This window comes from Nanorana parkeri, unplaced genomic scaffold (assembly GCF_000935625.1).
Source record: "Nanorana parkeri isolate BGI_ZX_2015 unplaced genomic scaffold, ASM93562v1 scaffold6, whole genome shotgun sequence".
In the NCBI taxonomy this organism is placed as follows: Eukaryota; Metazoa; Chordata; class Amphibia; order Anura; family Dicroglossidae; genus Nanorana; species Nanorana parkeri.
The window spans coordinates 3961022-3974596 of NW_017306274.1; the positions used below are offsets into that span (position 1 = coordinate 3961022).

Below are 13575 nucleotides of genomic sequence, written 5' to 3' on the forward strand. Positions count from 1 at the left end.
TGCTATGCATAGTATAAGAAGTCAACGCCTAAAATAGAAGGCTAGATGAAGAAGAACTGATAAAAAGGAGAGAGAACCGTTCAGGACCGGAATCAGGACAGAAATGCACATCTTGGGGAATACTGTACTTAAAGGAGAACTATGGGGTTAAGGCTTTTCCCCATAGTTCTCCTTAGGGTAATGGGAGGACACAAACTAGCGTCCTCCCGTCACCCTAAACTCAGTATACCGCGAGCTGTAGCTTGCAGTATACTGAGGCGCCGCAGCTGAAACGGATCCCGACAATTATGCCGGGATCCGCCCAGCTGCGTGACTGACAGCTGGCTCTGCCTATCTAGAGGCAGAGCCAGCTGTACCCGCCCCCTCCCCGTCCGTTCCGCCAGTCAGCGCTGGTGGATCGGAGCGGGGAATCCAGCTCCTCCCCTGTCACGGCAGAGAGCCGTGACAGGATCGAGAGGTGAGCAAACGCCGGTATGTGTTCGCTCACCTCCCGATCTACTGAGCGTCTCATTGTCACAGGTCGGGTAGAACTATGAGGTGAGTGAAACGCACTCACCTCATAGTTCTCCTTTAAAAACTATGGATCTCAATCAAAGAAATGATTGGGACTACATAATAGTTCCAAAAAAAAAAGGAAGAAGTATAGTTAAAGTTTTTCTAAACAGAGCCGAGGAAAGAGCGTCCAACCCTTATAGGACACTAGCAAAAAACTGAGGCGTGACGGTTGGAGGGTAGGGATTATACAGGGTCTGGTTATTTGTTTTCCAGTGTCCCTATCTCCCGTGGTTGGCAGTGAAACCCGTTGTATTAGATTATCTACAATTCCCAGGTCACTCGATGGATGAAAAATAAGATTTTCACACTTACTGTAAAATCTTGTTTTTGATCTTCATTCAGGGACATTGAGATTCTGCCCCCATGTTATTAACATTATACTCCTGTAGGTGGGAGTATGACCCATTTGTACAAGATCATCTACAATTCTATTGCCCCTCAACGGACTTTAACAGCCAATTTCAAAGCCAGCTTCCCAGCCAATCAGCATTGAGACGGCCAAACAGCATGGAGCCGGCTTCCCGGCCACTCAGGAAGCCTAAGCGGTGGATGCTTATCCTAGTACAGTTAATTTAGGGCAGGGGTGGGCAATTCTTGCTCTCCAGATATGGTGGAACTATAAGGCTTTGCAAGACTGGCAGTTACAGGCATGACTCCCAGAGGCATGTTGGGTTTTGTAGTAGTTGTAGTGGGATTTTAGGGGCCAGAGTTGCCCACCCCTTTAGAGAAAGGCATGACCCAGTAAGAAACTGAAACAAAGGAGCTCATTCATAAATCAGCGGTAAGGCCATTCCATGGGTTACCATTGTTTTTTAAAAAGCTCTGCACATGTTATAAAACACAGTTTTGGCATTTATAAATGTCCTTAGAGCTCTGCTGGTTTTGCAAATGAGAAAAAGGCCGGGGAGGTGATCCCATTCCATCCCATGTGATGTTAAGTAGAGAGAACTCTGTGGGGCTTTGTAGGTTGCATACTGTGGCCCTTATTTTATGAATGGGCCATAAGATACAGGCCGGGGTGAGATTATCTTTACGGGACTATATCTATGGCTATCTGTTCTCTATAAATGAGCCCCTAAATCAGTGAGGTGCACAGGAAAGTTTTTTCGGACTAATAAAGGTAACAGTAGGCATCTTGTGATGTCTGCTTTTGGTAAATAGTTTTTGATTTTGATAGTTTAAAATGAAGGCATTCACAATGGGGCCCATTCACACTTCTTTGTTGCAGTCACATGCCATACATGTGATTTTTGAATGGCAACCACGATAATGCATTGTTGTAAAATAATGGTACCACTTTCCAGTCTGTTATCTAAGTTGGCAGCCCATACAATTGAATGGGCTGCCTTGATGTGGTGTGTGTCAACGCAATGCAAGCTACCAGATAGGTGTGAATGGGCCCTAAGAAAAGCTCCGACTTCAGATTGTATTTTTAGGACTCTTAGGAACAAAATGAGCAATGCTGAATGACACATGTATTGTGTCTTTGAAATGCTTCGGTATAAATTCTTCCATCCTTTCTTTGTGTACTCGCACCACCCATTACTTGAGCACGTTACAATTAATGTCTGCACTGTAACCATTCACACATTAAGTGTTGTTTGCCAACAATAGGAGCCAACTCGTTAACCAGCCCACGTAAATGTGTTAAGAGCACATAAAAGCAGATTTATCAGGTTTTTACATAGAGCTCTGCGTTTCTGTACGTCCCACTGCAGGTAGCCCATCTATTGTCATGGTTGAGGACAGACTGCTGTGTCCCCAGATACCCAGCCTATTGTTTAAGCCATTATTCAAATTGTTCTTGTACTTTTCTTGCCAATAATACTGTCGCGTAGATAAATGTGAAGCTGTTTGCTTTAAGCGATTCGAAATAATTACCCGGAGGTCTATTTTGTGTTTCTGAGCAAAAGTTAATGGTTGGCTTTGTGAGACTCTCAGCTTCCTGTAAGAGACACCATTTCCTTCTTTTCAAAAGGCCTTGGGGCACCTTAGACAGTAAAACCGGCGTAATGCTTTAATTGGAATGGCTTTTCCACCCATGCCGTCTCCAGTGTAGGCTCCTTTAGGGTCGCCAGGACCCCTGCAGTACACTCGCTCTTTGCAGTCGTCATCTATGGAGAATGGAATTGCCCTGACAAGCTGTCCACTCCTCTCAAATGGCCCCCTTTTTGAGATGGGCATCACCCACTTTGGATCTGGCCGTATCCCATCTTAACAAAGCCTTAACCATCCCTGTAGAAGATGCATCAGTGTTTAAGGACCCCATTGACAAGTGATTGGAGGCTCCTTCTAAAAGCTTCTTCTTCCTCTGGCAGAACTGATTCATGCTGGTGATAGGAGGTGGCCATACAAGTAGAAACCCCACCTCTGCTGAGTCAGACTTACAGCTCTGTAATCAGCAAAAGCTCATGGTCTCTTCTGATTGTTGAGCTCAAGCTGTGACTCAGCTGGGGGGCATATTGGGTCTCTGAAGAGAGACCACTGCTTCCACACATCTCCTATAACAGGAAACATTTTAATTATTACCCGCCATTGCAGGTCTATTTTTGTAATACTTTTTTTTTGGTTGGAAGGTCGTTATTGTAACCTGCATGCACTGCCCTACGGCCATGTTTAGAGTCGGTGAAAATTTTGGTTTGTAGTGAATGTTTGGATGGCCCCAACCAGTTGCCTAAGGGTCTGTTCACACCAGGTTTGTTTATTAATAATGCGGGAGGTGCTTTGCGCTGCCATATATTTGAATGGCCCCCTTAAAACACACTTCCTGTCTGCAATAAGATCGACCGTGTACACAATGCTTGGTACCCAAATACCGTGCAATGTGGTGCGCTTAAAAAAAATCCTGCATGCACTGTATTTCCAACCACCCTGCAACGCACAGTATTGCGATATTGAGCGTTGCAGTGTGGTTGAGCGCATTGCAGGTGGGAGGTGCATTTGGGGTGCCATTCAAATGAATGGGAATGCAAAGAAGCTCTTGCATGGCAATGCACTGTAGGTGTGAACAAGCCATAAAATAGTAAGCACCTCCATGATCCTGCTTGACAGCTGTTATGCCCGGTAGAGTGCACCCTGGATGCTCCTGTAGTACATACAGAGCCAACATCAGTGGTCGCTGCCTGAGGCCTACCGCCACCTACCACTTTCACAGAACTATTTGTTAGTGACACCACTCATCAGAATGATGGGCCAGTAGTAGGTGAGCCATATTCAGTGACAACCAAAGCTGATTGCATTTGCACTGCAGACCCTTCAGAGTTTCGATGTTGTTCTACAGGACAGTGAGGCTGGTATACAATTGCTTATTGTTCCTGCCCATTAAAATGTGGCAAACATCTTCTCTTTAAGCAGTAACATTTTGTAATTGCACTATTTAGGAAGACAGAATTCAAAAACAATGTCAGGCTAGCAGCAGGGGCCAGCTAATCTGCCATATGTGGTGTTGCATAAAGGTCAGCAGATAAAACATGGAAATTAATTAACGATTACCTTTTTTAATGTTTTTTTCTCTCTCTCTCTCTCTCTTTACTTCCAGATAAATGCGGTGTCTCTCTTCTTGCTGTATTTGGTGGAAATGATATCCTCCGGACTGCAGATCATTTACAATACAGACGAGGTATCCAGTCTTCACCAATTCCATTATACTTGATCAATGAGTTTTTTAATTAATTCTTTCCCTGCACCACTATGCCGCTTAATTATATTTCTTGTATGCAGTCAATAGGCATCAGGCCGTTCATGTAAGGACTCTGATGTATAATTAAGAGATAGCAGAGTGGTGAGGTTTGCAGAGGAGAAAGTTCAGAAGAAAAGGCTGTGTCGGGTTTTGAGAACTTGACTATTCGTTAATGGTTTCTGAGTTGGTAACATAACCTAAATCTTTCTTTATAGGAAAATGCAACCGTTTGTATGCCCCTTTTTTTTGTATGGTGTTTCCAAGCTTTGAACTGGGCCGAGGATCAGATATTTTTCATCAGATTCCTTTTATGTTAACTGAATTCATGCTAAGTAATGTGCAGGTGTAACACTTCCAGGTATTTGATACCTCCAGCTCCACATATTGTTTTCTGAGTCCGATTAGGGGACAGATGTCAGGCCAGCAGCACCTATTACATAGTATGTAAAATGAACTGAGGTGGCAACTATGCATTCCTAATACGTAACACTTAAAGGAGATGTAAAGTCCCAGCATATCCTCCTCCTGTTATATCATCAGCATTGTAATAGGAATACATGCTGGAGTTGTTTCTGATAATGCAATCAAAACTTAAAGGAGAACTATGGGGTCAGAGCTTTTCCCCATAGTTCTCCTTAGGGTAACGGGAGGACACAAACCAGCGTCCTCCCGTTACCCTAAGCTGCAGCTCGCAGTATACTGAGACGCCGGAGCGGATCCCGACATCGATGTCGAGATCCGCCCAGCTGCGTGAGTGACAGCTGGCTTTGCCTATCTAGAGGCAGAGCCAGCTGTACCCTCCCCCGTCCGTTCTGCCAGTCAGCGCTGGCGGATCGAAGCGGGGAGGGGGGAATCCAGCCCCTCCCCTGTCACAGCAGAGAGCCGTGACAGGATCGAGAGGTGAGCGAACGCCGGTATGTGTTCGCTCACCTCCCGATCTACTGAGCCGACCTGTGACAGTCTCATTGTCACAGGTCGGCTAGAACTATGAGGTGAGTGAAAAGCACTCACCTTATAGTTCTCCTTTAAGTAAAAAATTCCCTTTTATGTAGTGAGCGCTGCCTTCCATCTGCCCATCACTTCCAACAACTTCCTGGATCCCCAGTGTGCTTTGCGTCTCTTTCCCATATGCTTCATGTGACGCAATCTCCATTTCTTAAGACTACATATCCTATCATGCATTGCTTCCAATAAACAATATTAATGTTACATTGTTCTGGGCATACTCTGGGCAGAATTATACTTAACCCTTGCAGTAGGGCATCCCCTGCACTGCAAGGGTCAAGTGTTCGTTTTCATCTAGGGACAAAAATAAAAAAAAGTTATACTTACCTGAACCAAAGAGCTGGCTGGTTGCTTCTCTGGTCTCTGCCGCCTGTCTCCTCTTCCGTCCAGTGACGTAATGGAATGTCTGATGACGTATGATACACTGTATAGGACATGATGGCTCATAGAACCTTAGCTTGTTAAAGACGTCACCAGCACACCATATTGAAGTGAAGAACATGTCTGTTGATTGACGCTTCATGTCAAAACAAATGACATTTTGGGGCCACACATGGTCCCCTTCATCAGGCTTGAAATGTCACAGATGTGTTCTTCACTTTAATTTAGTGTACTGCGCCATCCGCGGTCACTTCCGGCACCCACGCTGACAGGGATAACTGGTAAGGAGTGCAGCAGGATTCTGAAATACATCATAGAACCTTAGACCGCTATCCTTTCCTTGACTGAAAGGGATACAAGGATGTAGTTCTGTTTTAGGTCCCTGTTCACACCTAGGGGTTCTGTGTACAAGGTCCAAATGCAGAAAAAAAATTGCGCTTTGACGTGTGTTAATGGAACGCATCAAAAACGTGCAAGCAATTGCAGTGCCATTACATAAATAATGGTACCCCAAACGCGCCTGGGAAAACACGCATTAAAATGCACGGGGGGAAAACGCAGGATGCGTGGAGCAGTATCTGCTACATGAGCTACTTTCCCGCCTTTGTCTCACGTGCAGAACCCATTGAAATCAATAAGTAAACGTGGGCACGAACTCTCGTAGACACGGCACGCATTCCCTCTATTGGGGACTAAGTGATACACCAGCCTTTTAAATTAAAATAAAAACTTCCTTTACCTTCCCTGACTGAGGCAAATCCTTCTTCCTTTGTGACTCACACGCTCCCCCTCCCCGGTGTTCTAGCAAAGTTTGTGACTAGGTTGGAATGTGTGACCGCCCAGTTTCTCGGCAGTGGAATGTGTGACCGCCCATTAGGTGAAGTATTCCAACGCTTTGTCGACTGTTCCAGGGCAGATCAGCTCACTGCGCATGTGCAGGAGAACCGATCATCTGCCCTGGAACAGCTGATCAGTCTCAAATGTCACTTCTATTGGACTTTGTGAGTTCCGCAGAGGGGGGTGATTCACAAACAGTAACTGCAGGAGTGTTACAATCAGCCAGCTACGCAAATATATAGAAATATATATTACAAATATATCTGCGGTGCTCGCATGTGCACATGTGCAGTGAGCCGATCTCCTCTGGAACAGCCGACAAAGCGTTGGAATGCTTCACCTAATGGGTGGTCACACATTCCACTGCTGTCAAACCGAGCGGGATTACGTTGGAATCTCTGACCGCGTCACCGGTCACACATTCCAACACAGTCACAAACTTTGATAGAACACCGGCACGGCAGCTCACAGTGGGAGGGGTTTCAGCAACAGAGGCGGCCCGGCCAATCCAGAAAACAGTGGGAGGAGCTAGGTGTGCCCCACTGCCGATTGACGAGCAGCAGGCTTGTCAATCAGCAGCAACAATGCTGACAGCTGCTAATTCTACTATAATATTTAGTAATTTCAGAATATGATCTCACAGTAAATCCTCTCTACTTTCCCTTTAAGATTTAAATGCATCTGCTTTTTATTGTATTTATGAATTAAATTATTCAAGTCCTTTTTATATCGTTTTTTCTAATTTATCTCAGGAGTCATTCTGCTCGGCAATTATCTAACAAAACGTGTTGGTCCCGGGTGACAGCAGGAAGCTTTGTCTTGTAATATCAATTTTACATGTAAAGCATTGCGAGCTTTTTTTATTTTTTTTTTCAATCCGTGTAATTTCAGGCTTGGTCTCTACAGTAACACTAAAAAGGAGTTTGTTTTCCAAGTTAGTTATAAGTTTAGAACATCAGCGCCACGTAAAGGAATTCTAATGCGTCTCCATGGTGATAGAGAATATAGAGATTAGAGCGGGTAATTAATTTTTATTTCCGAGCTGAAAGAAATCCGACTGATATGTGAAGGAAATTTCAGAAAACCGGTAATGCTTGTAGATTAGGACATATGTTGTTTGTTGCCTGCGGCTTCAGGCCTCACAGAGTGTTCTTTAATGTATCGGGAAATAAGCGTCGACGAGTTCTAAGCCAAGACCACACAATGGCGTCTCTGCCTGAGCCGACTGTCCTCATTGTAGCTTAAATGTTTGATTGAAGGTTATTAATTACTCTGAAATCTTAAAGTGATAACAGAAACAATGTTTTTACGCTATTTAAAAGCCGATGAAATCACTTGCAATGGATGCTGGGCCTTGATGTTTAAGGGAGAACTATGAGGTGAGTGATTTTCACTCACCTCATAGTTCTAGCCGACCTGTGACAATGAGACTGTCACAGGTCGGCTCAATAGATCGGGAAGTGAGCGAACACATACCGTCGCTCGCTCACTTCTCGATCATGTCCCTCCAGAGAGCCGTGACTGTCACTCACCGCTCCCTGCAAGGATCCCCTGTCCGATCCTCCAGCGCTGACTGGCGCAACGGACGGGGGAGGGTACAGCTGGCTCTGCCTCTAGATAGGCAGAGCCAGCTGTCAATCACGCAGCTGGGTGGATCTCGACAGTAATGTCAGAATCGGTCCCGGCTGCGGCGTTCTCAGTATACCGCGAGCTGTAGCTTGCGATATACTGAGCTTTGGGTCACGGGAGGAGGCTAGTTTATGTCCTACCGTGACCCATAGGAGAACTATGGGGAAAAGCCCTAACCCCATAGTTCTCCTTTAACCAGTTGACATCCGCGGTGTTAAACCCCCTTCCCATCCAGGCCATTTTTCAGTATTCAGCGCTGCAGGAAAATCGCAAACTTACCCTTGCAGTGGGGCTTCCCCTGTATTGCAAGCGTTGTCAAGAGGCTGAAATAAAGCAGATATACTCACCTGATCCTCGATCCCATGGTGGTCAGCACTGCCCTCTCTCTCCCTCTGCACCGGCCATGGGTAGTGCACTGCAAGGGTAAGTTTTATAAATTCCAGGACTTCTTCTTTAACCAGTTGCCGTCCGCCCATAATAAAAAATACGTGCAGACAGCGCATGCTTCCTAGCAGCTGGACGTACATTTACGTGATTTTTTTCCTGCGTGAGCAATATTCTGGCTGGGAATCTAAACAGCCGGTACCGGCTGTTACATACAAGCGTTCGACCGGCTCTACAGCCGGCCGATCACTTGTATGACTGCATGTAGTGTAAGCCCCCCTCCATTGCCACGGTCCCCCTCCGCTGGTTATCCCGGGCTCCACTGTTCCCCCTGGGACCGGCATAGCAGCTGCCTGTACAGAGGAGGGAGGAGAGGTCAGCATTTGCACATACAAACACAAACACGTGTCTGGTGCGCCTACGCACAGAAATGGCGATTGTGTTGCACCTGTAACGTATCACCATGAACATCGGAGTGTGAGCAACAATTCTAGCGCCATCAATCACTTAACACTAAACTGATGAACGCTTTTAAATCGTCGCCCATGCGCAATTTTATGTACAGTAGTTTTTGGCGATTCCGCAGGCGCATGCTATTTTAAGGCTTCACATGTTTGATGTCTGTTTACCCGAATGACCCCGTTTTTTAATATTTTACCCAAAAATTGGGCAATAATAAATGGTTCATAACATAATGTAGAGAAATAGTTTTTTTTTTTGTAAATTTCTGGTACTTTATATAGTGAGAAATAAAAAACCCCAGAGGTGATTAAATGCCATCAAAAGAAATGTGCTCTATGTGTCCCCAAATAAATTATATAAAATTAATTACAGTACACCGTTGCATGACTGAAAAAATGTCAAAGTACCATTTTGTATGGATGTTCCTCAAGCACTCCTAACAGCGCCTGGCAACAAAGAAAAAAAGGACAGCGCTCTCGTGGAGGTGTGGAGCATGTGTGGATGTGGTCAGTGTGGAGTGCTGCTCTAAGAACAGGAGAAGGAACCTGTGAACGTGGTAATGGAGCAATAAGACCTCTACTAACAGCGCCTGGAACCAGTAGTCAATAGTAGCACCAGTAGTGCTCGCAGTGATGAACACGGATGGCGCCGTGTAACTTCAGGTTCAGAAAAGTGGGGAATCACCAGCACTCAGAAACGTTCGTTTTAGATCTCAGTGATCATTTCTTGATGTCACATGTATCAGAATAGCCAACGTTTCGGGGCCATGCAGGGTCCCTTCATCGGGGTGACATAGTGCCTTGTGTTATTAATCTTAGTGGTGAGACAAGTTGTTTTACATGCTGGTTTGTGAGTGTGCCATGATGCCTTTCTACTGTTTACTGTTTAAAGCCCAATTCGTGTGCACCTTACTGTATAACTGGTGACAAATTGTTGAGTGCGTTTGTCGTTTGTTTTGCTTGACCGATTTGGTGCAGCGACGCATGGGGGTTCTCAGCTGCCATTGGGATGTGCGGGATCCCTTGTGTTTTCCTGTGCCTTTAAGGAGGCCGGGCTTCCTCCTGACAAACCTGCACCCAATTTGAAATCTTCTGCCCCCATGTGCTCCAAGATGGAGACTCTCATAGTTTAGAGTTAGGACCGCACTATAAGAGGTGCCTTGGCACGGTTGTGCAGCTTTCACAATTTCTGCTGAAGACGTGTATCCAAACCTCTGTTATTAACCTTAGTGGTGAGACAAGTTGTTTTACATGCTGACTTGTGAGTGTGCCATGATGCCTTTCTACTGTTTATAGTGCCTTGTGTGGCCCCCGAAACGTTGGTTATTCTGATACATGTGACATCAATACATGATACATGATCACTAAGATCTAAAACGACAGTTTCTGAGTGCTGGGGATTCTTCACTTTTCTGAAGTCAAAGTACAATATGGCCGGGACAGGAAGGGGGTTTAACCCCCCTGTCATCAAGTGGTTAATCTGCATCAGGTCAGCTTCCAAATACTTGTCTACAGAGGATCAGCAAAGCTTGTCACGATGTGGCAAAATTGGATCCACCCTTTCACTTCTCACCGGTCCCAAGACAAAGGTCTGAAGCAGAGCGGTGGGGCTGATCTTCAGAGTACAAGCTCCTGGAAAAAGACCCACCCACTGCACCTGTGAGGAGCTCTGTGAAATCTGGCTGCTGAGGATAATACAGCAATCAGACAACAGTACACTGAGTGATCCTTCTGACTTTATAACAATGGCAATTGTTATTCCTAGCTAGCATTGGCTTTCTGTCTGCATGTGATAAAACTGAATGACTGTTTTGCACAGCACGTATTGTGAAATCCTATCGGACGTTACAGAAACAAGTCTTGAGCCAGATTTGTTTGGTTTTGTTTAAGTTACCCCGGCATAGTTCTATCTGCATCAGGTTCCGTGTTCTTTCTAAAAAAAAACTGCCATGCAAGTCGGTGAAAAGAAAAAAAAAAAAAGAATCCCATTTGTTTGGATTTTTCCCCCCCTCTATTGAGCAGCGATTACAATTTCATTCTCAGCCCAGGTTTTCCCGATCTTATGCTTTTAAGAAATGCATTTCCTCGCTGCAGCCGACAGACAGTCTATTACCGGGAGATTGCTCTAGCTTTTTTTCCACCTTATCATTCACCGGCAACCGCCTCGCCGTCTTGTTCCTAAATCCATATTCCGACCGCACGACTCGCTAAGGAGCGAGCTGATTATGTACAGCGTGTTTGCTGGGAGACGAAACGCGCCTCAGACTTATAAACAGAATTTACGAATATAGTGTTTGCCCTCGAGAGCCGCGCGTTATGTTAATAGCGTTATGGATTTTGCGTGCGTGCCGCCCTCGATGTAAAGCCCTCTTCCATTTATTGAACGGAAGGCACTCTTTAGTGGAATTAATAAATCATTCAATATTTACAGTGTGCTTAAACTTTCGAGAACCTTAACCCAGGTTGTTGTTGTTTTTTTTTAATTAGGCAAGTTGTTGGCGGTTGTAGGAATACTAGTAACTAGTTGACGTCGGCCATAGCGGGTCCCCATGCACAAGCATTTGGTTCCCCTTGGTTTTGCTCCGTTTATTCACATTCCATCTTACCTTAGATTCTCCAGAGCTCTCGGAAGGGGGCCTGCAGGACATTTTAGTGGGCCTTTCTCATCAGGCTCTACCCCAGGCAATCCAGTTGTTCTCTCTAGCATTACCCATGGTGCACTGCTGACTTTTTTCAAGCACTGTGGATGCTGCTATAATGCCACTGCGAGGAAAGTGATAATAAAGTCAAAATCACTTACAATGGATGCTGCTCCTTGATGTTTAAAAGTTTTACTTTCCTGCAGATTGAGCTGATTCCTTGCTTAGCATTAGGTTTGCTAGAATAGGGGTTTGTTTTAGAGTGACAGGGAGGGTTAGTGTTAGGTTTACTAAAGGGAGGGTTAGTTTTAGAGTTACAGGAAGGGTTAGTGTAAGGTTTGCTAGAAGAAGGGTTAGTGTTAGTTACAGGGGGGGTTAAATTTGGGTTTACTAGAGGGATGGTAAGTGTTAAGAGTTATAACAAGGGGTGTTAGGTTAGGGTTAGTTGTTAGTGTTCGGATTACTATAGGGAGGGTTAGTTTTAGAGTTACAGGGAGGGTTAATGTTGGGTTTACTAGAGGGAGGGTTAGTGTTAGGTTTACTAGAAGAAGGGTTAGTGTTAGAGTTACAGCAAGGGGTGTTAGGTTAGTGTTAGTGGTTAGTGTTAGGATTACTAGGGAGGGTTATTGTTAAGGTTAGTGTTAGAGCTACAGCAGGGGTTAGTGCTAGGTTTACTAGTGAATAGGTTAGTGTTAAGTTTACTAGAGGGAGGTTTAGTGTTAGAGTTGCAGGAAAGGTTAGTTTTTCAGCAATGGATAGTGTTGAGATTGGTGTTAGATTCACAGAAAGGAGAATTACGGCGATGGATAGTGCTGAGGTTACAGGAAGGCTAGTGCGTATTAGGGGTCCTAGCCGTAGAGTTTTTTCCTTTGTCATATGTAGGCTGCCATTTCTGATCTCTGCTTCTAAACAATGCTAGGTGCTCGGCTGGCATGCTGATCTGTAGCAATACTTTCTGAGTCGCCATGTTGAAACAAGTTTGCCTATGTAGAGTTCCACCATCACTCTGACTTGTGGGCTATTTCTAGGTCAGTGGCTGAGAAATACTGAGGTCATAGGATCAACAAGACAGACAGGCAACTTCAGGAGGCGGTCTCCATTAGTATCCTTGTATGTCAGCTCAGGTTTCCTTAATCCTACACTTCAGTAGAAATATATGTCGGCATGGAGATCAATGCTACCACAGCAATATGTGCATATGTAATATTGTGGCAGACTTCTCATGTCCAAAACTTAGAATATCAGCATTGAAAGTATTGGCAGCAGCATAAAATGTCCCAGATTATTGGCAGTGAGAAACCTGTCTACAAAGAAGGTCTTCTTCCAAGTAGTTGCCTTGCACCTCAACCACGGCCCCATGAGGGCTCTTCATTTAGGTCACTAGGGCCTCCATGAAGACTCCATAGCAAGGTCTAAAGCTGGCCATCCAGCTATAGATTTTCTATAGACTTTTTTTCTATCAGCCTATGGTCAGATGGAAAAAGATTCCTCCATCTACGCTAAACTGTGTGGATGGAGGAATCTCCCACTGGGCCAAGCTTCAGTATCTTGCTAGTCGGCCCCGCTTAGCCGTCAAACTACCTGAACAATGCCTGAATCTAATCAGATTATTCAGTTATTTTGAGAGCCAGTGGGGCCGACTAGCAAGATACTGAAGCTTGGTCCAGCGGGAGATTCCTCCATCCACACAGTTTAGCGTAGATGGAGGAATCTTTTTCCATCTGACCATAGGAAATATGCAGATAATCTATAGGTGCATGGCCAGCTTTAGCCTTGTCTGGCAATCTCAGTCAAGGTCCTCTTAGGGTGTGCAATGCTTATTTCATAGAACATACTCACACCAAAGATTACCACCTAAGTATAGTAAGAGCACCCTGTTTGATTAAGGCAAAGTTTTTTCGGAGGTGGCCATATGAATTGAAGGTCGAGTCTGCCTGAATTCTTTTTTTTTTTTCCCCTCAGACATTTATTTCAGAAATTAAGTTATATGATAAGCAGCTCAGAG

The 13575-nt window shown here is 44.9% G+C and overlaps 1 protein-coding gene across 2 annotated transcripts in view; it reads left to right on the forward strand.

The window, feature by feature from the left end:
* PHKB (phosphorylase kinase regulatory subunit beta) overlaps positions 1-13575 on the forward strand; it is a 206348-nt gene that overhangs the window by 61332 nt on the left and 131441 nt on the right. For both annotated transcript variants that reach the window (XM_018553209.1, XM_018553201.1), the window contains one exon: positions 4094-4174. In XM_018553209.1, coding sequence (XP_018408711.1) covers positions 4094-4174 — 81 coding nt within the window. The remainder of the gene's footprint in view (positions 1-4093; positions 4175-13575) is intronic.